Source organism: Cydia fagiglandana, chromosome 7, assembly GCF_963556715.1.
Source record: "Cydia fagiglandana chromosome 7, ilCydFagi1.1, whole genome shotgun sequence".
Classification (NCBI taxonomy): Eukaryota; Metazoa; Arthropoda; class Insecta; order Lepidoptera; family Tortricidae; genus Cydia; species Cydia fagiglandana.
In genome coordinates this window covers 10,551,169-10,576,325 of record NC_085938.1, presented here as the reverse complement: position 1 = coordinate 10,576,325, position 25,157 = coordinate 10,551,169, and the positions used below count along the sequence as shown (strand labels likewise).

The 25,157-nt window shown below is 40.6% G+C and overlaps 5 protein-coding genes across 7 annotated transcripts in view; 1 reads left to right on the top strand and 4 right to left on the bottom strand.

Moving 5' to 3' along the window:
* Nucleotides 1-25,157, bottom strand: part of LOC134665840 (cystinosin homolog) — a 231,110-nt gene that overhangs the window by 45,970 nt on the left and 159,983 nt on the right. Inside the window, exon 1 of one of the 2 annotated variants that reach the window (XM_063522865.1) lies at nt 857-1,003. The exons of the other annotated variant lie outside the window; for it this stretch is intronic. The gene's annotated coding sequence lies outside the window, so the exon portion shown is untranslated. Of the gene's footprint in view, nt 1-856; nt 1,004-25,157 lie in introns of those variants that run through there. 2 annotated transcript variants of the gene reach the window in all.
* On the bottom strand, nt 1,821-4,220 carry LOC134665820 (cryptochrome-1). The gene is made up of 3 exons (XM_063522809.1): nt 3,992-4,220; nt 3,762-3,909; nt 1,821-3,491 (listed from the first exon to the last, which is right to left on the bottom strand). The coding sequence occupies exons 2-3, from the start codon at nt 3,876-3,878 to the stop codon at nt 2,067-2,069; spliced, it is 1,542 nt and encodes a 513-aa protein (XP_063378879.1). The 5' UTR covers nt 3,879-3,909; nt 3,992-4,220; the 3' UTR covers nt 1,821-2,066.
* On the top strand, nt 4,471-13,744 carry LOC134665819 (spermatogenesis-associated protein 6). 2 transcript variants are annotated; one of them, XM_063522807.1, is made up of 7 exons: nt 4,471-4,624; nt 4,829-5,012; nt 5,636-5,805; nt 6,856-7,043; nt 11,566-11,685; nt 11,892-12,020; nt 13,265-13,744. In XM_063522807.1, the coding sequence occupies exons 1-7, from the start codon at nt 4,580-4,582 to the stop codon at nt 13,473-13,475; spliced, it is 1,047 nt and encodes a 348-aa protein (XP_063378877.1). In that variant the 5' UTR covers nt 4,471-4,579; the 3' UTR covers nt 13,476-13,744. The 2 variants fall into 2 exon arrangements, with proteins under 2 accessions (XP_063378877.1, XP_063378878.1); XM_063522808.1 differs by lacking the exon at nt 11,892-12,020.
* Nucleotides 8,251-10,177, bottom strand: LOC134666318 (acidic phospholipase A2 2-like). Its single transcript, XM_063523464.1, has 3 exons — nt 9,793-10,177; nt 9,136-9,279; nt 8,251-8,490 (listed from the first exon to the last, which is right to left on the bottom strand). Exons 2-3 carry the CDS (start codon nt 9,234-9,236, stop codon nt 8,289-8,291), a joined length of 303 nt encoding a protein of 100 aa, XP_063379534.1. The 5' UTR covers nt 9,237-9,279; nt 9,793-10,177; the 3' UTR covers nt 8,251-8,288.
* LOC134665818 (ATP-binding cassette sub-family G member 8) lies at nt 13,679-24,995 on the bottom strand. Its single transcript, XM_063522806.1, has 16 exons — nt 24,866-24,995; nt 24,424-24,555; nt 23,951-24,091; nt 23,573-23,717; nt 22,819-23,015; nt 21,866-22,016; nt 21,510-21,665; nt 21,017-21,208; nt 19,972-20,241; nt 19,667-19,784; nt 19,279-19,459; nt 17,979-18,102; nt 17,528-17,692; nt 16,766-16,886; nt 15,851-16,134; nt 13,679-15,333 (listed from the first exon to the last, which is right to left on the bottom strand). Exons 1-16 carry the CDS (start codon nt 24,985-24,987, stop codon nt 15,076-15,078), a joined length of 2,757 nt encoding a protein of 918 aa, XP_063378876.1. The 5' UTR covers nt 24,988-24,995; the 3' UTR covers nt 13,679-15,075.

The window sequence follows — 25,157 nt, the reverse complement described above, 5'->3', positions numbered from 1 at the left end:
TCGATAGTATATTGCATTGCTTTCAGAAGTAAACCAACGTGTAAAATATTAACTAATGAACTGATAATAAAAAATCATTCTATATCAGCTTGCAAGATTGGCCCTAAACAAATTGACAAACTATTAGAAATAACATCTAAACAATACAAAAATTGAAAGTTAGTAAAATGCTGGTACAAAGACTTGATATTGTATTATTATTATAATTGATAAAAGCAGAAATTTTATCGACAATATTATCGACGCGTCCCTCGCACTATCTAGGTTTACTTAGAACTGACGTCATCCCGTTCACGGACAGGGTTGTCTGTGTTTGTTCTTGTACTTGTGTGAATATAGTTTTTGCTAGTGTTTGATAATTTTGTCGTGTGCGTGTGTAGCGACGTATGCTAAAAATGCATTAGTGTTAACATTATTTGTGTGCGTTACCTCGTCCCCCGCGCCAAAAACGACAGAATTTTTCAGATAGAAATTAGTGCGCGTCTCTACTCCATAGATATTTACTCCGAGTACGAATCTAAATTAGTATGATGAAAGTACTAACTGCACTAACCCTTCATATGCCTTTGTCAAAAATTTGCTACTGAATTAATACCTATCCTTGAAATTGTAAATTACAGTCCAAATTGTGTAGGACGATACGAGACACGGCATACGAAAGTCAAATTTGCTAGTAAAACCCATAATAGCAATGGGCGTTTCACCGGTAAAAAAATATTTGCTTTATTATATAATTGCGAAGAAAATGTGTCAACAATATTAACTGCTAACTTTTATACGCATCTAAAGCCAAACATATGAAGTTTTTGCACATAATAATAGTGATATAATCTAAAAATGCTAGAATGCTACCTACCATAACAATTCGTGTCACGGCATAATGGATTTTCAGACGTCACAGCCTCGTTCAGGTGGCATTAGAGTTTTTGGAATTGTTATTTCGAACACTAATCGGTTTATGATCACATTTTATGTAATATTTCCGGATATAAAACGGATTTTAAGATAATTATATAGACCGATAGCGTAAAATTTCGGCACATCGAACTTTGACACTGACATTGACAATTTTGACGATGACAAGTACTTTTTTTGTGTTTCTAGACAGGCTTAGACCATTAGGCCATACTGCCCTTTTCCGGTAAAATAGTTTTTTTTTTTAATAATATTGGAGGCAAACGAGCAGACGGATCACCTGATAGTAAGCGATTACCGCCGCCCATGGACACCCGAAACACCGGAAGGGTTGTAAGTGCTTTACCGGCCTTTTTACGATGGGAGTACTCTTTGGGGTCATCCATTAATTACGTCACACGAATTTCTAGGTTTTTTGACCCCTCCCCCCCTCCTTGTCACACTTGGTCACGTTTGGCAAACCCCTCCCCCCTAGTGTGACGTCACATTTTTTCTACGAAATCGCCAAATCGAATTAAGTAATCGGTCCGGAAACTGCAGTATTTCCGGAAACTGCTACAGTTCATTCCAGTTTAGCTGTACGAGGCAGGAAGTTTCTGGAGAAACGCACAATTGAGGACTGCCAACCATCCAATTGGTGAAGATGGTAATCAAAGAATATAATACTCACTAGGAGATGGTAATGTTGTCGCGTAGGGCGATTTCGAAAAGAAGATATTCAAACACACCTAACTTGTCAGTAGAAAAAGCCGCGAAATTCTAATTTTCTATGGAAGATCCTACGTTGCTTTGCCATTTATAATTTTGATTATTTGGTCCATCGCGTGCGTGAGCAACAGCGGAACATCACAAAGGCCTTCTATGTAAAGTTCTTTAGCTTAACATCAGAAGAAAATCTAAACTGCAAAGTTTAAATGAGTTTAATATGTTGATTGTAGGAACATCATAGATGATAATACATATATAACAAATTAAACATACAAAACACATTACTACTTATTTAATAAAAAAAACTAATATTGTACTTAAAAAGCTAACACACATTCTTATAAAAATAATTTGTACTTGATTTTTAAATGCTACATTAAATGTTAGTGTTTGTGCGGAAAGAGAAGAGTTGGGGAATGTATGGGGCCCAATACAATCCACAACTATTCTCTTCTCTTCAAAGATTTCTTTTCTTTTTTCTCTTTATTTGCTTTATAAGCAGCATTCATTTTTGCCATATTATCTTTGTGAATCTTGTCATGTTCAACAATTCTTTTAGGATAGCCTTGACCAACCACACAACCAGCTCTGCATTGTACTTCTTTTGGTGCCTTCCAAGGTTCATAAATAAATGCTGCAGGGTATTTAGCTAATTCTGGGACATACTTCTTGATGTATTCACCTTCCTTATCGGTTTTTTTGCCAAAAGCCACAGGGCTATAAACTCTGAAGTATTTATAGAAGAAAGCAGAAGCTGACAGCCACATCCAATTACCAGCATTGAGAGACCAGTCATAATCCAGTAAATAATCCTCAAATACTTTGGCTCCTTCTTCCCAAGATATCCACAAGTCTCCTCTGGTTAAGAAACAAGCTACCATGTGTCGGGCTAAATGATGTATCCAGCCCTCTTGCTTTAACTGGCGCATTATGGCATCAACAAATGGAAATCCAGTACGACCTTCAGCCCATGCTTTCAGATGGGCCTCATTTTTACCCCAAGGAATTTGAATGCATAAAGGGTTACCAACCATTTTGTCAAAGTTTTCAGTGCCCGTTCCAGCGGTATAGTAAAATTCTCTCCACATGAGTTGACCCATTAATGATACCGGTGGGTCTGTGTGTCTCCTGCCATTTTCAACTTCTTTAAGCTTATGGTAGAACAACTTTGCAGATACACAGCCATGGCTAATATAGGGGCTTAATACTGTAGTGCTTGGTTCTAGGCTGTTTGGAAAAGAATTAGGCTTCTCAAACTTACACACCCACTCTTTTCTAGCCATGTACATGTCAAGTCTTTTTAAACCTTCTGTTTCACCACCAACATATTTACAAGGATTAAGTGTGGATTCATCAATACCCAAGTCACTTAAATTTGGGACATCATACTCCTGGGAATCGTGATCAGATGGACGGCAACTATCAGATATCTGTTTATTTATTTCTATACATGCTTTGACAGATTGCTCCGATGCTAAGGAGAGAAACTTCTGGTATGTCATGGGTACAATTCCATTGTTTTTCTTTAACACACTATTACAATCATAAACTGTGTGTTGGACTCTCTTAACAACAAATATATTTTTTTTCTCAGCAATTTCCTCAATTATCTCGTCTTGCCTCACAAGTTCAGGATCAATGTCAAGTTGTAAAGTTAAATTTTTCACTTGCCATTTGTCAAACAGCTCTGGTAGTTTCTCTTCTGCTTTCCCTTTTATGATGTACAAACGAGTATTAAGTTTCTTTAAGCTGGCATCCAGATCTTGTAAGCTTTGTACCAGGAAGCGCAGCCTGTTTACTCCAACTTTATGTTTGATGTCAGGATCTATGATGTAAATTGGTCTGAGGTAGTATTGCCGGTTTTCTGCCTGAAATAAAACAAATGGCTAATCACCTCATTTTTGAAATGGAAATATTTTAAACACAGTATAAAGGACTGATCAGCCATGTAAATTACACACCACTAACTATGAACTGCTTATTGGCGAGTTGGAAATATCTCTAACACCTATTTGAAGATCCAGTTCTTGGATTTTTTTTCAATTGAGCTTAGAGAAGGCACGGCTCCCATTGGGCTAAACTGTGAATTTTAATGAGGGAAACTATCATTGTAATTAAGTGTCGTTTAGCTATCTTACCTCGTTTATTGCATTTCGTAGGGCAAGGTTGTCGTGTACACGTAAATCCAGACGGAACCAGTGTATAACAGACGGTAATGTAGCTGTTCCTGCCATACTTTGAATCGATCTCAACATGCAATGTAACACGTCAAAATGTGTACCTGTGCTGCAATTAATTAAAATATATAGTTAGTAAAACAAAAGCTTTTAAGTACCTATACAATTTTCTAACAATAACCATCACTTACATTATAACTTCGCTTGTTTAGTGAAGACCTTGAGGATGCTCTTATTGTCTTGCAGTAAACTTGAAATTCATGTGACAAGTATTCATAAGATTACATTTTCTTCTCCTTAAATAATTCAATTAAGAATAGAAAATAAATAAAATTGACTGAAGAACGGGTAAAGCATGGTACAAAATAAAATTATAATTATGGTGATTATGATACTTTGTATTTTGTTTGTTTGACATTTGAAGAAAAAAAAGTGCAATTTCGCGCCGATGTTATATCTGGATGATTTCGGCCATCCGCGAATTCGCACCGCGATTAGCGCACGAGTGTGGAGGGGGCTTAACTAAAGCCTAGTACATATTGTCAATTGTCGAATCGCGCCCATCGCGGCGCGTAGCCGCGAACGCGAGTGTAAAGTCCGTATGTTGTGTACGAATCGTTACCATAGTAACAAATTCTTAATGTCAATGTCACCAGTGACAGTACTATGTGGTACTATTGAGAACAAATTGAAAGTTTATTTACTTCAGAATCATGGTTTAATTAATTTTTAGAACAGTTATTTGAATTCGGCATGGACAGTTAACAAAATTCTGCGAAATGCCCAAAACTATCGAACTCACCGTTGAAATTGTTGTGCAGAGAGTAAGTTTTGCATTGTTGTTTTAATTTCTTGACAGAAGTTTAGTGTTTTTCTCCTTTTATCTAAACATCAGCTTATATTAGAAGTGAAAGAAACAGTTTTTAGTGGCTTGTACAACCCGCATAAACTAGATTCATAACTGTAATTGCCTAACTTTAAATTCAAGTACAAGAATTAAATTTTCTATAACTTCCCATTTTTCCCAGGTTTCCTGTCCAGGCGTGTGGCTGTGTCAAGATGGCAGTGTGTCGCTCATCGTGTCCTCTCTGGGCACAAACTATGAAACCTGTACTCTACCACCCACCTTTCCCCTTGACTTCAAGGACAGATTGTACTTCCGGAAGAGGTTCCAAGAGACCTGCGCACTGAGTAACATCTGTTGTTTATTGAGTAAGTTACTCAGTTTACAATTTGGCATTTTTTTTTCCCCGTTTTCATTTTTATTTAAGTTTTATTGGTGATAATTTGTGTTTGTATTAGGATTACATTACAACCATGGGATGCTAGAGCCCCTGCTCCAACTTTTTACCCTCTGCGCATCACCCAACATTAAGCTAAAATACTACGCCCCCCTAGAGACTCTAGAGACCGTAATGGAGAGTAAGGGGGATAGTCCGCGGATAGAACTAGCACTAGTAAATACGTTTTCCTGTTTTACACAGAATTTATTGAATCATGTATTCTACAAGCATTTATCAGGTAAAAAGGGAAAATTAGGCTTCACAATAATAAAGTTATGTTTTAAGCTTTGCCTGTAAAACTTGTTGTTGTGTAGATGCGCAGTATTTACCAGTGCTAGTTATGTGGATTTGCACTATCCCCAATGAATTGCGGCTTGCAAACTTTTATGAATAAGGAGGGTCCTGAAGTTGTCCGCTGCACTTTTGTTGGAAATTCCTCTACGCTCCCCATGTGGGCCACGTGGGCCACGACTGACTGGTTGGGAAATCCTGTGCTAGAGATTAATGTTGTATAGTATAGGAAATAAATAAGTATTACATTTTAAATTGCAGAAGATGAAACCTTATACTGTGAGCTGGTGCAATGGAGTCAGAACTGTGATTCTGGTGAATGCAATATTCTTGCCCAGTACCTCGGCTCCCTGAGTGATGTTCTGTTCCCACCGAAGACGTGTTGCAGTGACGGAGTGGACTTGCTCATGAGGAGGTCTAAGAAGTATCCTGTGAGTACTTCATTCACTTAAAAAATTGCATTTACAATAAAAAAAATTAAGAGCTATAGTCTGGCAAACCCAATTCGTCAGTAAATAGCGTAAACTAGTGTAAGATAAAGACAGTATGATGCTCTGTATCTATGTTTAAAATAAGACAGTCTCTGGTAAAACTATACATAGATATATTGGAAGACTGCTTGGCACATATTTTTCAATCAATCAAGCATTTTATTCGTGGTAAACTTAAAGCTAAGATTACATACAAAAGTATAACTAAAAACTACAGATATTAATAAAATTGGTAAGCGTTAAAGTTTACGAAAATGGGCTCGCCTCAGCATAATACTGACCCGAAAGTCAGCACTAATCTTCCGGCGAGACCATTTTGTGGGCCACGAACGCAACCGTGCAACACGGCCCTATTAACAAATCTAAACGCGTCCACTTTGCTTTTTGTTTGAGTAGGAACATGAAGTCTGCCTCATAGGTCCTTGTAAAATATAACAGAACACAATGGTATTAGTTCTTTATGCTTTGTAATCAGAAATAAAGTAAATCCAACCCTAACTTGTCTCGATTTTTATCTTTGTTTGTTAAGGACAGTATACACACAGTGGCGGATTTGCCCTAAGGCACAGTAGGCCCGGGCCTAGGGTGGCAAGATATTTAGGGGCGGCAAATTGTGACAAAAAATTCGCTGATGGTAACAAGAAATAACTCAAAATGTCGTCAATATTATGGGTGCCTTGAAAAGGGCGGCTACAGGGCCTGGGGCCTAGGGCGGCAAAGACTGCAAATCCGCCACTGTATACACAGTATACAATTGTATATCAATGTGTGTGCATAATAGCAAACTGTGTATGCCAACTCAAGATTCGGATTATCAAATCGTCATTTTCAGGCCAAGGCCACAGACTCACGTCCTTCGTGTTCAAACCGTATTTCTCTGCTGATCTAACCAACTAATTTTTGAACTGTTGTGTCTTACCTGTAATAACTTGACTAGTAATATTAGGCTGAACTGTAAACTATTAATACCTGCATTTAAATTATTTTTAGGGTATTCTTTCGCCAAAGATCGAGATAGCTACAAAAGTCCGCATAGATGAAGTTTGGGACAACAATACCGAGCATTTAAATGCGAACATTCAGACCGTGAAAAATATCGTCGATTGCAACTGTATGCCTCGTGCAGGGCCAAGGCACTCGAGGCAGAAGACCGTCTGCCACACTCCAGAGTACCACAGGTGAATTTGTTAGTATTAAAATATGTCCAAATAACTTCAAAAGCATACACTCAGTGCTCTAGATCTCTGCGTAGATACACTCATGGACACTTGGACACGCCAGTTAGATTTCACCTAGAAAAATAGATGCGTGTGTGTAGGTAGGTACTACAATTTACTACACAAATGGGTGTTTTACCACCTAAATGTTCCGTCACACAGGCGTATTTTATTTTCCGGGCGGGGCGTGAGCGTTTTACATGTAAAAGCGGCGCGCCCCGCTCAAGCGCTGCCCGCAAAGCACCCCTGTGTGACGGAGCCTTAAATGAACGGGTATGCTAAGTGCGGCTTTTAAAGCCCTATCATGGAAGTCACGGAGGTTTTCAGTCGTTGTACGCTGTATCTCTTATACTCGCTGCACGAAGCATCGGGGCAGAGAAACGACTATTGATGAAACTACGCTTGCGAACAGATACCCTCCCATTAGACACATTGCTGTTCTTAAACAGGGACTGTGTGTTCGTGATCTTCGCAGTCAAGAATTGGGAATATGTTTTGCTCCCTATAACGTTCAGTTTGTCGTAACGTGACCACGCATTCAAGTCAAACGTCAACGCGGCTAACCACAAAACGTATGGCGACGTACAGCGCCTTCTACTAGTTCTACTCCACTGTCAGGCCCTTGGACATGATTATTTTTAGACTGCAACTCTATTTCTGCAAAACTAAGTTAAACATATTTTTTACAGTACATAATATGGGCTTTTTTCCGCCCTGGTGCCATTTAAATTGTAAGTACTGTATAACGTTGTACAATACAAGTGCGAAAAGGTAATTCGCGACTCTTTGCGAACTTCCTACTTCGCGCACTTGTATCGTAATGTACTATTGGACTACTATTTGTCCTGACCCAGGATAGGATTATCCGGAAAAGAAACAACACTTTTGAAAACTCTTTATTACACTAAGCCCCCATTCGCACGGCAGCTTTTTCAACGCGCGTTAAAAAAACGTCTGAATGACACAATATATATAATAACCATGTTAAGCGTTTGAATGACACTACCTAATGGATAACCATGTATCTATTCACACGACAGCGGTGGCGCTTTTTATCAAGCTTTGTTGGATTTTCGACTTTTTGAGTCTTGGTTGTTAAGTCGAATTTAGAGTGTGGACAGATTCAAGCGCTTTATTAAAGCGCATTGAAAATGCTGTTGCGCGAATGGGGGCTTAGCAAGCGATTTGTACCCCTACCGTTGGAAACTAAGGGCACCCGGCGTCATTCAAGCACTCCATCATGGCCTTGTCGCACACGCAAGTCCACAACCCGCACCTGTCGCGCCCGTCGTGGCAGGACGGGTAGCCGTCGTTGCAGCTCCATTCGTACGGTGACACGTACATGCTGCTCGAGCAGCCGTACAACTCTTTGTTGTCGTCGTAACACGCGTCGTGTTGTTCGCAACAACTGTAAATTAATAGTTGTAATTTGTAAACAACTATTAAAACAAGTACACGTATTAAGTAGTTGTTAAAACAAGGGAGCAAAGTTGTTACGAGTATTTACGAGTACCCCTCTCCCCTCATAATATGGCTCCTCTATACGATGGGCCAACGCCTTTCACTCCAAGGGACGCATTTATGCGTTAGAAGGAGCAAGTGATATTGCTATCTCATTCTACCGCATGGCTGCGTCCCGTGGAGTGGCCGGCGTTGGCCCATCGTGTAGAGGAGCCAATAAGTGAACTTGTGATGTCATAAACTTCCTGTTTTACAACACCCGTTTCAGGGTCCATGTATGTTTATGTATAAAATACTCTCTCTCTGCCTAATACCTATTCTATTTAGACCAGTGTAAGAGACAGATCCTAAAAAAGATAAAGTGGATTCTAGAATGTTACGAGGGTTGATTGATACGTTCATATCAGTAGTTTCAATAGCAAAACCACAACATATTTTATAATCTGAATATTTATCTGAATTTTTTTTTTTTTGGTCGGCTGAATTGGATGTCACCAACAGTCCGCAATGTAACTAAAATCGCATGCGAGTTCGCGCACCCTCTAAATCAGCCCTTAGTTTAGACTGTAAAACCTTGAAAAAATCAAGTCACCTGTCAATATCATTTATAGGAGTACCGGAACCACCCAAGCCGCAGTAGTTTCCATAGTATTTTAAATGCCACGGATTACAGTCGGTCGCGCACTCGATCATGCTGAATAGATTTATAATGCCACGCACAGACGGAACGACATTCCTGTGAATTAAGATTATTCATTAGTCGGTCCACACAGAGCGAGTAGGTAAGTATACGCGCGAGGCACCTGGCAAGGCAATACTCGTAGCTAGGTCCACACAGAGCGAGCATGTTCGCGCGAGGCAAGTCTACTTACACTGGCCGTTTTGTGCGCGAGGACCTAGCTACGAATATTGTCTTTATCATAACCAACATCACATTAGGTCACAGTTCTTATACAGGGTGGCCCATTTAGTTCGGTCACGATTTTATTAGTAATAAGAAAAACTGCATTCATACAAAAAATGTGTAGGTACTCAGCTCGGGACGGGAATCGAACCCGGACGTTTTGGAAAAATAAAACTTCGTTTTTTATTAGGGTTCTGTACCCACAAGGCAAAAACGGGACCCTATTACTAAGAATCCACTGTCCGTCTGCATCTCATCTTAGATATAATACGTCAATGGTGTCGTCAGTCAATGCCAAAAATAGTTACCTAATAATAATATATAAACGTAGATATAGTGACGTACCCTGTCGTATTCTCCTCACGCCATTGCTGCAGTATTTCTCTACGTAACGTGTTCGACCCTAAAACTAATATCACAGGATCAGTACAAATAGTTTCACCTTAGCCTTCGCTAACTTAGGGTAAAATGCGGAGTGTGCTACGCCTGGTAATGGCTCGTCTACATGATGGCCCAGCGCTGGAACAGCTACATGGCCATGCGATGGTTGAGAGCACGCACTATGGAATGGGCCACATATAGACGTGCGGACGAAAAACCGACACCGCGGCCATTCCATCGCCATCCCGCCGGGCCATATGCTATCCGATACCACTACTGTCTCTACTCGCTGGCCCAGCTTAGTGGGCCAATATGATGTCCCACTGTGTAAAAGAAAACACGTGCACAGTCGGAGTAGACAGTAGAAATACCTGTGCTGTTAATTGTATGGATGATACTTACTGGAGCCGTTGGTAACTTGGTAAAATACAGAAATTGTAATAAAAACTATTAGCACGAGTACACGGTACATGGTTAATTCGTGGTGCACGATTGCAAAATGACTCCCAAAGTCGGAACCTCGCTCATTTATTTTGGTGGTATTATTGCCTAATTAAATTAATTAGTATTTTTTTAATCAATATAATGCCTTCAACATAGTGAGTACATAGGGCTTTGACCTAAATGAGTAGATAAAATTAATTATTATCGTTATTAGAATAGGTCGACAGTTAATGTATTTGTTTTGATTAAAATTTGTTAAGATAACACACGCAGTCTCCGAGGTATACCAAAAAACCGGCCAAGTGCGAGTCGGACTCGCGTTTCTAGGGTTCCGTACATAAGTCCGACTCACGCTTGACTGCACATTTCTAATAGGTTTTCCTGTCATCTATAGGTAAAGAACTATTTTGTGTATTTTTTTCAAAATTTTAGACCCAGTAGTTTCGGAGATAAAGAGGGGGGGAGTGGTCATTTTTTGGCTATTTTCTTAAATAACTTCGAACCTTTGTATTTTAAAATTATAAAAAAAAATATGTCCATCTTTGGGTCACTAATTTACATATGTGTACCAAATTTCTACTTAATTGGCCCAATAGTTTCCGAGAAAATAGGCTGTGACAGACGGACAGACAGACAGACGCACGACCGATCCTATAAGGGTTCCGTTTTTTCCTTTTGAGGTACGGAACCGTAAAAAGGGAACCATTTAAATCCTCCTCCCCCTTGAGTCGTATTCCTCATAGCTGAGGGTCGTGACCTCTATAAATTACTTTTCGAACGATTGCTTTTCACGTGTTTCGGTCTTTGGCAGTGTGAATGGCCTCGTGAACTTTCTTGCCGGAGTTGTCACTGATTTGATCAGTCCATCGCATAGGGCTTCTTCCTCTTCCCTATTACCCTACCCTACCCTACCCTCTAAATCAAATGTTGTTAAATTACTAATGTACGTTTGTTGCCAAATCATTGTGGAGTTCCATCTTACCCAAAATGTTATTGGAACATTCCGCGGGGGTAATAGGAACGTTAAAGATTTTAACCTGTTTAGGTATTATTGTTCTGGAGGGGCCGAGCGCCTGTGGCCTGAATTGGAAACATAAACTGTACATTGACACTTCACACCAAAGCAAGTGGTGTGCATTGCGGGTTCTGCCATCTTGTGGGCTAAATTGGAAGCTTACACTTATACTTCGCACCAATAAACAGGGTGCTCCTGTACTGCCCCCCACAGTCCATGCACGATATTAGTGCCTATGAAATGTATTCTAGACTCTAATTGGTATTCAATCATTCCAGAAACAAATGTCATACTAGCATACCGGGCACTAAGTGCCGGACGAGGTCGAGATCGCGGTCCGGGGGCTCCGGTAGCACTGTCTGTCGCAGCCAAGAAAAATTCCGCTGTGCATATTCTGAGTAAGTAATTTACATATCTTGCGAAAATAGAAAATTTTTAATTGAGTCATCTGCCTCTCTATCACTCCTGCATATTCGAACGATTCTTACGTTTTTTCCTTTACTTGATCCATTCCCTGACTTGCTTTTTGCTTCAAATTTCTTCATTAAAACTTTAGAAATCCTTACCTATACCTCTTTCCTTATTCCTTACACTGTTCCCCTAGTCCCACATGCAAGCGGCCGACGTCCGCGCAGGTTCCGCGGCGAGACTATTGCGTGTTCAACGTGAACGTAGCCCCGGGCGACAGCTGGAAATGTGCCGCGGCGGGCAACTATGATGCTGATGTTGAAAGGTAGGTGACATCCTTATCTTACCCGCTCTAGTCCCGCATGCAAGCGGCAGGGAGACTACTGCGTGTTCAACGTGAACGTAGCTCCGGATGACAGCTGGAAATGTGCCGCGGCGGGCAACTATGATGCTGATGTTAAAAGGTAGGTGACATCCTTATCTTACCCCGTTCTAGTCCCGCATGCAAGCGGCAGCGAGACTATTGCGTGTTCAACGTGAACGTAGCCCCGGACGACAGCTGGTACTGTGCCGCGGCGGGCAACTATGATGCTTGCTGATGTTGAAGGGTAGGTGGCATCCTTATTCCTTACCCCGCTCTAGTCCCGCATGCAAGCGGCAGCGAGACTATTGCGTGTTCAAAGTGAACGTAGCCCCGGCCGACAGCTGGAACAGTGCCGCGGCGGGCAACTATGATGCTGATGTTGAACGGTAGGTGGCATCCTTATTCCTTACCCTACTCTAGTCCCGCATGCAAGCGGCAGCGAGACTATTGCGTGTTCAAAGTGAACCTAGCCCCGGACGACAGCTGGAACAGTGCCGCGGCGGGCAACTATGATGCTGATGTTGAACGGTAGGTGGCATCCTTATTCCTTACCCTGCTCTAATCCCGCATGCAAGCGGCAGCGAGACTATTGCGTGTTCAAAGTGAACGTAGCCCCGGACGACAGCTGGAACAGTGCCGCGGCGGGCAACTATGATGCTGATGTTGGAAGGTAAATGACAGTGGTCCTTATTCCTGACCATTTCTCTGTTAGTTTCACGTGTGTATACCCTGACGCTGCTGGAGTACACGTGGGACGGCGGAGGGGCATTAAAATAGCCTATTTCTAGTTCTGTTCCTCTTTTATTCTATTTCACTCACATCACATATTGACTTAAGAATCAAGAATAGTGATGTTATTTAATATACAACCTGTCCCAAAATTCAACGATAAGCTGGCACCAGAAGATTGGCCTGCTCATGACTACTCGAGGAAAAAAATAAAAAAATAGAAAAAAAAATATTGAAAAATTGTAGACATGGTCGTTGAAAATACCACCAGGGGTGTCGATTTTCATATTTTTTTGTAATTACATGATAAATTGATATATTTTTTTTTCTTTTTTTTCCTCGAGTTGTCATGAGCAGGTCCATCTTCTGGTGCCAGCTTATCGTTGAATTTTGGGACACGTGGTATATTATATGTAATGGAATAAAATCAGTAAGTAATCTGTTTAGCGAAAGTATTTTTTTTAATGATCTTCCAGGAGTAAGCCACGCGCGGCTAATAGCGAAGACAAAAAAATAGTACTTGAGAGCCGATACGTAGATGTGGATGAGAGACACACTCGCGAGTACGAAGACATACAAACTACAAGCCATACAAAAGCATACGATGAAAGCAAATTTTGCGTCTGCGAAATCTGTAAACGATATCACGAATTATTTCACGCGGACTCGGATATACAAGTTTCGTGATAACCATAAATAAGTTGTATACACATTATCATAAGATACAAAATGTATTTGCCCCTTCGTAAGTACCTGTTACAATATTTAATATTGTTCATAAAACTGCCTGTAAGTATTTATTTAAGATTGAAATTTTATTGTTGTATTATTTTTTACAAATTTTGTGTACATAAGTGCGAATCATGAAATAAAACAAAACACACATCATTTTTAATTTATTTTTATTATGCCGAAAGTAAGGTAACTTATCAATTATTAAATAATTATCTAATTGATATGGCTCCACTTTTATTCCTTTAAACTACTTAAAATTTAATAAACTATACCTATCAAAATAAAGAAGAAGAATGAAAATTGGATGTACTAGTCAACATTTGGCAGTAGGTTAAACGTTGTACTTACTTATGTACCTAATACTGTTTTTTGCCGTAGAAGAGTATATGATAATTCATTTAGATTTAAGACTCATCTAGACGGTGCTTGCTAGTTATGTTACATTGCAATATTAGAGCGGTCAATTGAATTCGTTGTATCTCCGTTTTCGGCAATATAACGTAATTCCATTGTGAGTTCGCGCGCCGTCTACCTGAGCCTTTGAGAAGGGATTTGCGAAAATGGCAATTTTCATTAATTATTTCATACACTATTGCATTGAGCACATGCACATTCACAATCAAAATCATATAGTGCTTGAAGGACTTTTCTACAGAAGTAGAAAAGAGAAAGCTAGATAGTTCAAGAGTAAAGAAATGGAACAGAATCACAGCTTCCAACAACAATATCCAACCTTGTTCCGAGAATACGCAAAAAAAACGCCCTTCATACAGGTAAAAAGAAAACGAAGACGCGTTGTTTTGACATTGTCGCTCTGTTCTTTTTATTTACTCTATCGATAATAGTATATAGTTTCATAGACATCACGTTTTTAACAAAACATGTGAAGAACGAAAAGTAGTGACTAAGATAAACTTGTGATATGTGTCTAATTTACCTAATACATGCATTCGGCACATTTTATTATACAATATTCATGCATTCAAGGACGGAAGACGGTATACAGTCAGCCTTTCGCATTTAGTTATTAAAAATCTATTACATATACTAATTTAGTTATAATTTCTTTGTACATTCATTTATTTACTTAATTCCTAGCGATACATTGAACAGATTATAAATTATCTAATTTCCAGATCAGCTTTTATTAGTATAAGATCAACATTTTTAGTCCAGCTTTTACAGAAAATGACCTAACAAATTGAATTAACCGTATATTATCCGACTTACAAGGTATAATTCTCAATGTTTTCACTCGAATAACAAAGTATCCCATATTTTTTGTTTTGTTACATAGTGAATTAGTTGATTTAGATATCTGAATGGAGGTCCAAGGGGGAGGCCTATGTTCAGCAGTGGACGTCTTATGGCTGAGATGATGATGATAATGATGAGATATCTTGATTACTGACACAAGTTTATAATCACATTCTTGTACAATTACAACCTGTGTTGTTCAGATATAATAATTAGTAATCTATCAATTCGACTATAAGTCGAAAACGAATGTTCTTCGAAAATTTCTCGTTACATGGAGGTCAAAGTATTATTTTCAAGGAGTATTAACCGTAACCTTGTGTCCTTTCAAGCTGTTTCGTTCCTTTCTCCTAACGTACTTGGTGCAGTCGCACACGAAAGCCAAAAGGGCGATCACAGCGAAAACCGCGTAAAAGATGGCCAGAGCTATTAGGAAGCTTTCTTGTGACCACTCCCAGATGTGGTCGGCGCGGAGGTACTCGTAGTTGGAGAGGACTTGGGTGCCGTTTGGCGGTGGGCATTGTGATTGTACTATGATGTCGTTATACGGTCTCTGAAAGAATAAGAACATTTAAGATTGATTATTATATACAGTAAAGGCTGAGCAAAGTGAAAGTTTCCAGCTTGAGCAAGTATTCTTTCGTATATCTGCCCGATATCTTATTAAGATTTTTCTTTGTTGATTCAGCTTTTGCCCATGGAGGCCATGTCCATTTTAAGTATCCCATATCCCCTGGTTGATTGTAGTAGAGAATATAAATTCGAAAAATAAAATTGTGCTTCGAGTTTTACAGCTGATAGGAAAAAAGCTGAAGCAGATGTCGCTGTAGGTACATCCCCGTACTTTATGTGGCAGTAATAATTCTGGTGCCTAACCTATACAATATAGATGGCGCTATACAGCTCTATAGATTATGCAGTTACTGCACGTTTGACAATTCAGTTACTAATAAAATATATGAGGTCTTACAGCGCCATCTGCTTAGCTTTTTTTCTTAGACTTAGACTTTACACTCAAATAAATTCATGCAAAATAACCAATGAATTAAAGAAGAAGATGATTAACATACCTGTTTATTAGTACACCTCATCTCCTTACTAATACTCGTCCTCAAGGCAGTTTCGCTCAACTCCTTCATCAGGATCTCTGGCAGCGTCCACCTCGAGGGCGACACGTACTCCAGCCAGCGCCAGTACTGCGGCAAGTCCTGCTGGTGCAGCATCACCCCGTTGGCGAATGTGCTGAGCAAGAAACAGAAGCCTGCCAGGATAGTGGCCGTCTTCTCCATCGGTACGAGGAAGACGAAGGCTCGGAACATCATCTGGGTTGCTATTAGATAGAGCGCGGTGTAACCTGAAAGGAATTCAGACTGTAGAGTTTCTTGCTTAGCAGTATGGCCTGAGACTGCCTTTCCGCTGAGCGGAGATGAGAGGAATCGTCCAATAGCATTGTTTGTAATCCAGCGGAGAAAAGATGTGGATTACCTACAACTACAACCAATGCTATTGATGATTCTCCTCTTCTCCGTTCGTCTTCGCTTCGGTGGAAAAAAAACTTAACACATTCACTGCCCCCGACGCACATATGCTTTCACCGTCATACAAGTTTGTTCCTTTTAGGCCTCGCCCCCTGGCAGAGAATGCGTTAAAGGAATAAAGTTAGTTTCAGTTAACCAAAATGGAAACGCGCGATGGCGGTCTCCTAATCCCAAGAAATACACGGAAGATAGAAATAGGACTTCCTTGCATGAACACTCCGGCTACGGGACGAGCTCCATTCTGGAGAATCATATGATGAGTACAGGAAAAGAACCCATGATAACATCCCTGGTGAGTGGCATCCTTTTTAATACCTACCCATACATTAAACTATTATATTTGCAGTGTGAAAGAAACACTAAAAGTTTAATCTCTACCTAAATAATGAGACGACTGAAATTATTAATCGACTTCTTCAGCTGGCTTAATGAAATACCAATCCTCACCTAAATAGATATAGAATCCGTCGAAAGACCCCGGAGTCTGGGCGTAGAGACCGCTCATGGCGTAGCTCGGCACGAGGTACGCGAACCATGTCAGCACAGCCGACCATAGCTCCAGGAATTGCTGGAAGAAAGCAGTAGGATGAAATCAATTTGACACGGAATAGTGAGGTAGGTATTTGATTAACCATCCATCCATCCATCGTAGGCCACGTCTACGCCTCTGCTAGTCTGTGGCCATGAGTAAGCCCATTCATAATTAAAAAAAAAACCTGGATGAGCTTTAAAACAGAACACTGAAGAAAGGAGTGGATCTGAGCATTATTCTAAAGACATAAAATATGGTTCAATATTTTTCTACACGCTCTGTTATAGCGCATGTCGTCAAGTTTTGCACTTTCGAATGCGCTTTTGATACACAATACTGAGTTATTTGGGAAGCATGAATACAAAGCGGGAGTGCAACTTTACGGTACAACAATATCTTTTTCAACGTGTCTTCTTATATATAGAGCTAGCTTGCCGCGCGGTCAGCCACATTAGGAATGGACATAGGGTCGGTTGCACCAAACTGTTCGTATTGTTAAAGAGTTCGCTAAATGGTTATGTATGGAAAGTTTCATAGTAAAGCGCCGGGACGCGCCGGCTGACGTTGATCAGTCTGTCAAATGTGGTTGGTGCAATTGGCCCATAGTCCGGCACACCATGGAGTAGTGGAAACCAAGTGGATCTTTATAACAAGTAAAAAAGGACCTTGCTACTTACATCATAAAGTATAAATACGGTGCGAGAGTACAATGGTACAGCAACGTCTCTCTCTACGTGCCTTCTCATAGAGCTAGCTTCCCGCGCCGTCAGCCACATGAGCAGTGGACACAGGCTTAGGCACATCACAGAGTAGTGGTATCCGACTCGGTCGTTTTGGGTTAACTGAAACAAGTAAATAATTCAGTAGAATGATTAATGAGTTTATTTTAATAGTTAATCATCATGGGAGACAGTGACGAGTGAACACTAAGTGGTCTCTAACTGAAATGCCTTGAATATCTTCGAGTTTTTTTGAAAACTCCTAGCATAAGACAAAAATATGGATTCTTTGTTACCTACTTCATTGATTTGGGATTCTTTCCTACCCAGATAAAAAAAACAGGTTAAGGATACAAAACAAGCCGTTCAGACCAGCACAATGTTAACACAGGAGTGTACCGGCTCTCACCTTGGCGTCAGTGGTGGGTAGGTCCCAAAAGATGGTTCCCGTGATGAGCGACATGATGGCTGCAATGAGGACCCGTGTCACCACGTTGGACAGCGTCGTCATTTGTGTGAACACCAAACTTTTTCTGGAAAAAATCGATTTAAACATGAAAAGCTAACTCAAGCAGCTTACGTTTACTTATTTATACAATCATGAAACTGGTCTTATGATCGAACCCAAAGGTTTCCTCAGGAATTTGATAAATGCCTACTTAAAAATGACCATGTCATCCCATCGAGTTTTATGCATGCAACTAGTGCGTCAAGCAAATCTTGTCAGTAGCAATGTAAAGCAAACTAAAGTAGGGCAACACTCAAAAGGGTAGTATTGCGCTAAGAAAAGCAGCAATGTACAATGTACATCAAACCAAAACTTTTTTTTTCCGCTGAGCGCGACTTGTCACGTTCGTTAATTCAAATTGTCACTCGCGGATTCTCTATTGAAAATGTTTGAAATTGTTATTAGTTATTAATACGTATGGACGGACAATTTAAAAGCGGTGTGTGATGTTGATAAAAATGATTAACTAATTTGAAGATCTCAAAATAAAATTGTAAGTGGACTATGCCGTTAAAACAAGAATGTATGAATAAAATCATTGCTTCAGCAGGTAGATGTCATACTGGATTTTCATATTTTATTAGATTTCTCAGTTGGCACTGTAGGCATTGTAGGCACCTTAGCTTTAATTAAGCACAGTCTTGTTTAATATATTGGTATTTAATGGTGACACAGCAGAAATATCTCTTGAAATAGAATCGATTCAGAATGTAAACATTGTAAACCATTTGTAAACAAAGAAGATGATGGCTGTCATTCACGATCCACATTCCACAGATAAAACACAGATGACACGCGATTTTCGAATTATTCGAACACAGTGTTGCTAACCCGCGATTTTTCAAATTTGCCGCCGTTTGCTACTGACAAGATTTGCTTGACCCAGTATAGTTGCAATACTTGCAATGCTTCAAGAAAAGAATGAAGCTTGTCAGAAACCATCATCATTCATCAGACATTACCAGGGGTGCGAAACTCCTGCCTTCGGCCAAACTCGGCTCCGCTCGGTTCAGCATCGCTCCGAGCAATTATTAGGGTTGACACGACTTGATGTCCCTTTGCGTGCACGACCACAGATAAGATAATGGCTTGAATTTTGACAACCTTAGATAGCCAAAAGGGATAGTGCCATATTTTAGAAAGGGGCAGCATGATTCGACCTTGAACCGCTGTCAAACTTCGGTTTTGTAGGAAGACTCACTCTATAAGAGCGAAGGCTTGTACGGCGACGTTGGGGCGGGCGACGGGCGCGGGCAGCGGCACGGGGGGCGGCGGCTCGGGCGGCGCCTGCGCGCCCGCGAACAGCCCGGCCAGCGCCTCGATGCGCCCCGACGACTCCAGCATGGCCGCCGCCGACAGGTCGTCGAGGGTCACCAGGTCCACTGGAAACGAAACCTTTATTAGACATCGAGTTTTTTGTGATTTGCATAGCATCATCACAAAAGTAACTAAATATCACACCTATGTTTCATATGTTTCGGTGTTTGTACACCAGAAATGTACACGGGCATAGTTTATAAATTTATAATTTATAATTTTTATAAATCGTAATAGACGCAAAGACCAATGATGATAATGTTTGTACTTACAATAATAATCAGAAGGATTTTTGAAGGCGGGACAAGGATAGTCGATAGAAGCGAAATATGGCAACATGTCTCTTCTGTACCCGCTGAACATCGTTCTACCGGCGGATATTAAGACCACCTGAAAAATATAAATCAGTAGGTATTATCCGGCTCGAAGGACCAATTTGAAAAAAATACACATAATATTAAATTAAATTCAAAGAAATATGACGAAGTGACTATCGAACTTAAACAGTTATATTCGACCAACGTAAAGAATCGGAAGGGTTCTGTCCACAGTCCGACACTCATCTTTTGTGCCTTACCTTAGTAAGCATAGCAAAGATCTCATAAGTCGGCGGGTGTAACGACATGATCACAACGCGCCCGCCGCTCGCCCAGTTCCTCAAATACTCCACCAGGAAGAAGGTGTCGAAGATGTCCATCTCCTTCGTGGGCTGGTCCAGGATCAGGATGGCCGTGTCGAGCAACAACTGGCAGGCGACGTTGAGCCGCCTGATCTCGGATCTTGTTAGACGGGCCACGTTCGTGTCTCGTACTTGGTCGAGACCTAGCTCTTCTATTAGCCAATTTATCTGGAACAAATGAATGTACTTAGTTGTGATATTGAATTATCTGACATGATTGCGTTATAGAATGAGCAGTAGAATAGTACTGCAAAGGATTTTTTGGGGATGATGGAGACAAAAAGTACAGAAGAAAGCTTAATGATTCGGATCTCCGAAACCGAATAGTAATCTTACTATTATGAAAATTAAACGAGCCGCCCGGAGCGAAACTGACGAATCGATTCTGATTCGTAATGAATCGAAACAATCAAATGTTGAGCGATATTTGGCCTTAATTAGGATCAACGTATGAGGGAAAAAGCGCTGGTGGCCTAGCGGTAAGAGCGTGCGACTTGCAATCCGGAGGTCGCGGGTTCAAACCCCGGCTCGTACCAATGAGTTTTTCGGAACTTATGTACGAAATATCATTTGATATTTACCAGTCGCTCTGTATTTTCTGTAGCAATAAAAATGTAAAACAAAAACCATAGTGTATAAAAATTTAGCACGATTATATTCAATTAAGGAAACTGTAGGTCTAACCTTAAGATGCAATGTTAAACCATTACGCATTAATGTAAATGACCGTTTGTTTCTTGATTCACAATAAAAAAAAAAAAAAGCCCTCTCGCGCTCGAGAGGAGGCCTGTGCTCAGCAGTGGGACATATATAGGCTGAGATGATGATGATGAGGGAACTCAAGGAACCGCGCGATTAGAAATATTTCATTCAATATAATTTAAAGGCTTTTAATTCCTATTCCTAGTGTTATAACACCATAGGATCAAAATTCAGAACTTACCCGATCTCTATCATCCATCTTGACCTGGTGCTGATTACTCCTCGGCCGCCGCAGCGCCGCGTGAAACCGCAGTGTGTGTTCCACCGTCATGGAGGGACAGAGAGACGTGTCTTTTCGCACGTAGGCTGCTACTTTACGAAGCGTCGATGACGCCACAGGCTGCCCGTTGAGGACTATATCACCTGTTAGTTTCTGCAAAAAGAAATGTTTTTCTAGTTCGGAGATTTTAGAATAACTAACATAAAACCCTCCCGCTTTGAAAGATTTAGGTGATTCGACAACTTGCATATTCCAAGACAAGAAAGGCAGAATTATGTAGGTAGCATTTATGGAGTTTGCCTCCGAGATATGCAGTATGCTGCGTGCTGCATACAACGCCTTAAACTACAAATGTCCCTGATGACTTATCATACAGCGCTGTCGTGTAGATGTACATATATAGATGTATATGTATGTTGTCGACTTGCAGCAAATACCTAGAAAACTAACTAACCTTCCTAACGCCAGCCAAGACATCCAACAGGCCCGTGGCCTCGTGCTGCGACGTGGCCAACACCGCGAGGATCTCGCCAGACTTCACCTCGAAGCTGAGCCCCGACACTAGCAGCGCAGATTTGTTGTCCGGCGCAGTTATTTCTAAACTATTAACCTGAAAGTATAAATAAGTACTTATTTACACCGCTCATACGCATGTTGTACCTAAACACTCTGTGATGCAAGTACAAAACAAACTAAGTAGTAGGTTATCATTACTCGATGGGCACTTTTGCCTACTCACTTTGTGCAACACGAAGTGGCATAGAGGCAGAGTTCCCGTAACAATTTACAATCAAGGCTACTTATACTCACATAATAGTTAGGGTAAATGTAAGCGGAATGCGTATATCCATCTAAGTGGTCCCCGGGCCGTAGGGTGGACTGTTTTCTGGACTGCGCCAAAGACATATGACTGCCGGCTTTCGACATTCGACCTCCAAGGTGAGATGCCGCCATCAGGTAACTGAAACAAATGAAGGTTAGATGTTTTTCTAAGGTGGTAAATTCAATGTGATTATCAAGCGAGAAATGCTATCTTCGTATCAGATTTTGGTAGCATGACGCATCAAGCGACAACAGAATCAAGCGAGATAGGTATAGGTATCTACGTATTTTATGAAATAATTTTCTTGAGGTAAACTTGTACATATACTTGTCCTTTCACCGCTGCAATTTATTCTACTCAGCTGCAGTTAACAGAGGCTACTTTACGATTAGCTAATACCGTTATCTTGGTTATTTATTTAATAAAACAGCGCAAAAAAAAATACAGCACATGTGAAGTGTTGAATCCAACAACAATGGCCCAAATCTAATTTTTTTGCACTAACTCGACCGGCTTGCCATTGTCAAAATGCCGCGATGCCCCCGCAGCCATTGTTAAAACAATAGGTAAACTAAGTACAATACGAGTAAATACCCACGATGACAAGCGATGTAAAACAACGACATTGAAATGTCAAACACATGTTTACGGGTCATACACAGACTTAGGTTGTAATTTCATAAACTTTAAAAACTTTGGTGAAACGAAATGGCCACTATTTTGTAAGACCCCAAAACTACTTTGGTCGATGCAAGTCATAAGCAGAAATTAGGCTCCAGGATCCTAACTTCCGGGTAACGATGAGACAATTTGTCTTGTAGGTATTTTTCAATCGATGTTCTTTTACAACCCGCCTGCTGCAAAGGTGTGGAGATTAAGGGTCAACGGAGCCATACCAAAGCCTCTATTCCCAGCACAGTACCCTTAGTCAAGAAATTACCTCTGATGGTCATTATCAGGCACGAAGTCGGCTACACTGTTCCTCCGATGGCTGTAAGAGGGGCGGTGTGGTCGGGCCTCTATGCCAAGCAGATTGGCCTCGCTCACGGACTTATGCCTCGAGTTGGTCCAGTGGGGCTCATTTCTGAGGCCCGCCTGCTGCATGGCTACTAGTGGCACGCCGGGGCCGCCTTGAGGCTGGTAATAAATTACAAAAACAAGATTACAAGTAATCATCAGAACTCTGTTAAATTACAAAAAAATGGATGTTGAATACGACTACAAATAAGCAGAAAAGTAAAAAAAATGCTCGAATTTAAACTGTTGTGAGACATACTATAACATTGAATAATTAATAACATTGATTGAGTGAATAAAAACAAGTGAGTCTAAACCGTAAAATTATTCAATGTAAAAAAAATGCCTTCAATTTTTATTGTTGTGCAAAAGAAAGCGTTAAAGCAAAAATAAAAGGATTTGACTCCATAATGCATTATCTAGCAGCTGCTTTTCTCCATAGGGTAATTGGATCAGATCGAACCATGTGAAAACCAGCGATTCATTCGCTGGTGAAAACGCTCAACGGAATGTCAAAATACGCTCTTGCGGTCGTACAAGAAAATTAACGAACCCTAGAGTCTAGAAAATTAATATTATATAAAACAGCTGTGGGCTTCATCAGCTTCATTCACCCCTTTCTTATAATTCTTCAAATGTATCGTAAGGCAATTATACCTAATTTATAGTTAGCTTACTTGATAGGATGTGTGCAAGTGTTGCATTCTAAAATCAGGATCCGAACGGTATTTGCGGCTATATTTGTAGTTCGTAGAGGTTTCGTTGTCGGAACTGTCGTAGCCTGATGATGTCTCGCGTATTCCTCTGCTTTGCCTTTGGATCCTGTTAATATTTATTAAAATATACTTAAATACTGGAAAGAACACACGAGTAATTTATGAATATACGAGTACGAGTATTGGGGTTGAATAAACTTCCCATAATGCATAATACCGTCTCTATCCGTTGTGGGTAAAAGAAAGGCCTGAACAGAAGCCAATAACCACAGGGATATTTTCTTCATGATTGGGGGAAATATGGGTCTAGAATTACCCACCTAAAATTATTGGTATTACCTGGGTACCGGTTTCATTCCACTGCCAATCGAGGTCTTGGGTTTCGGCGTCCCAGAGCGCTGTGAGCCGTTGTGGTTCGGCGGAAACACTCGCGGCAGCCCGAATTTGAGATACGTGTACATGTTCGAACCAAGCGCTGATCTGAGGAACAGAATAATAAGTTTTTTGTAAGGTATCGGTGAAGCAAGTATCAAGTTATAGCTTTTCAATAAAGCAAAAGTCAACCTTAGCTTGGTCCTGACTGTCCGTCAGTTCTTTCTGGCAGATGTGTTTGCCCCTGGTGAATGAATAGTAGGAATTATGCGCGGACATATATGCTGGAGACCTCTGTCCCTCGGGCCTAGCTTATAAATCTTTACAATCGAATCTTTAAAATTGTACATGCATGGAAGCAAGTGTTCGTCAGTGCGTTTGTCTATCCTGTTAATATATGTAGGTAGTAGAACACAGAGTAGAAAAGATCTTGGTCTTACTTGGGTCCATATCTGGGATGCGATAGGATGGACTGGACAGTGGTATCTCTCAGCTGGAAGTTTCCATAAGGCAAAGGGCTCTTGTCGGTGCTCCCCAGCGCGCTGTCCGTGAAATCAGAGTTCAGATTTTGCCTGCGAAAAATAACATTTAAATGATAATAATGACATGTGAAGATCCTTAGATCGATATGAATATTTATAACTAGGAAACACCAAATAATATTTCACAGATTAAATGCCAAAATAGCCATATCAATGGTGACAGTGAAAGGGCAGGAGATTAATAGCTGCAAAAGGCAAAAGGCAAGAAGAACATTCATGAATAACGCAACGAATCACTCCCAGTACAGCGATGTCAATTAATTTTACTAGATTTTATAGGGATATCATGGATCCCTATTAGACAGACCTACAGCTGGACTATATATGGAGGATAGTGTACCTGTAGATGGACCACGCGTGCAGGTCCTCTGAGTGCATGCCGCGCGGGTCGTGGACGAGCGGGTTGGAGGGCACGGAGTAGCGCCGCTCGCCGCCGAGCCCCAGCGCCGACTGGGACATCATGAGCCAAGGCTGATGAGATCCTGAAACGACCAATACTATTTAGATTTCTTTTTTAATCTTATGATAAATATTTGTGATGTTTTGTGAGGGTGCTATTTTGTACATGTGTTACGCAAATCGCATTTGATACGGGTGACGGTTGAATAAGGATGTTTTTTAGTAAATTTTAA

What these genes read in the sequence shown, in the direction of transcription:
- LOC134665818 (XM_063522806.1), bottom strand. Translation starts at nt 24,987, where the DNA reads ATGATGTCCCAGTCGGCGCTGGGGCTCGGCGGCGAGCGGCGCTACTCC. An exon ending in GGAATGAAACCGGTACCCAG is followed by an intron (nt 23,718 to 23,950) that starts GTAATACCAATA and finishes AAATATTAACAG; the next exon opens with GATCCAAAGGCAAAGCAGAG. An exon ending in ACATTTACCCTAACTATTAT is followed by an intron (nt 21,666 to 21,865) that starts GTGAGTATAAGT and finishes TTATACTTTCAG; the next exon opens with GTTAATAGTTTAGAAATAAC.
- LOC134665820 (XM_063522809.1), bottom strand. Translation starts at nt 3,878, where the DNA reads ATGTTGAGATCGATTCAAAGTATGGCAGGAACAGCTACATTACCGTCT. An exon ending in TACGAAATGCAATAAACGAG is followed by an intron (nt 3,492 to 3,761) that starts GTAAGATAGCTA and finishes GTTTTATTTCAG; the next exon opens with GCAGAAAACCGGCAATACTA.
- LOC134665819 (XM_063522807.1), top strand. Translation starts at nt 4,580, where the DNA reads ATGCCCAAAACTATCGAACTCACCGTTGAAATTGTTGTGCAGAGA. An exon ending in TAACATCTGTTGTTTATTGA is followed by an intron (nt 5,013 to 5,635) that starts GTAAGTTACTCA and finishes TTTAAATTGCAG; the next exon opens with AAGATGAAACCTTATACTGT. An exon ending in CACACTCCAGAGTACCACAG is followed by an intron (nt 7,044 to 11,565) that starts GTGAATTTGTTA and finishes CAATCATTCCAG; the next exon opens with AAACAAATGTCATACTAGCA.
- LOC134666318 (XM_063523464.1), bottom strand. Translation starts at nt 9,236, where the DNA reads ATGATCGAGTGCGCGACCGACTGTAATCCGTGGCATTTAAAATACTAT. An exon ending in CCTATAAATGATATTGACAG is followed by an intron (nt 8,491 to 9,135) that starts GTGACTTGATTT and finishes ATTAATTTACAG; the next exon opens with TTGTTGCGAACAACACGACG.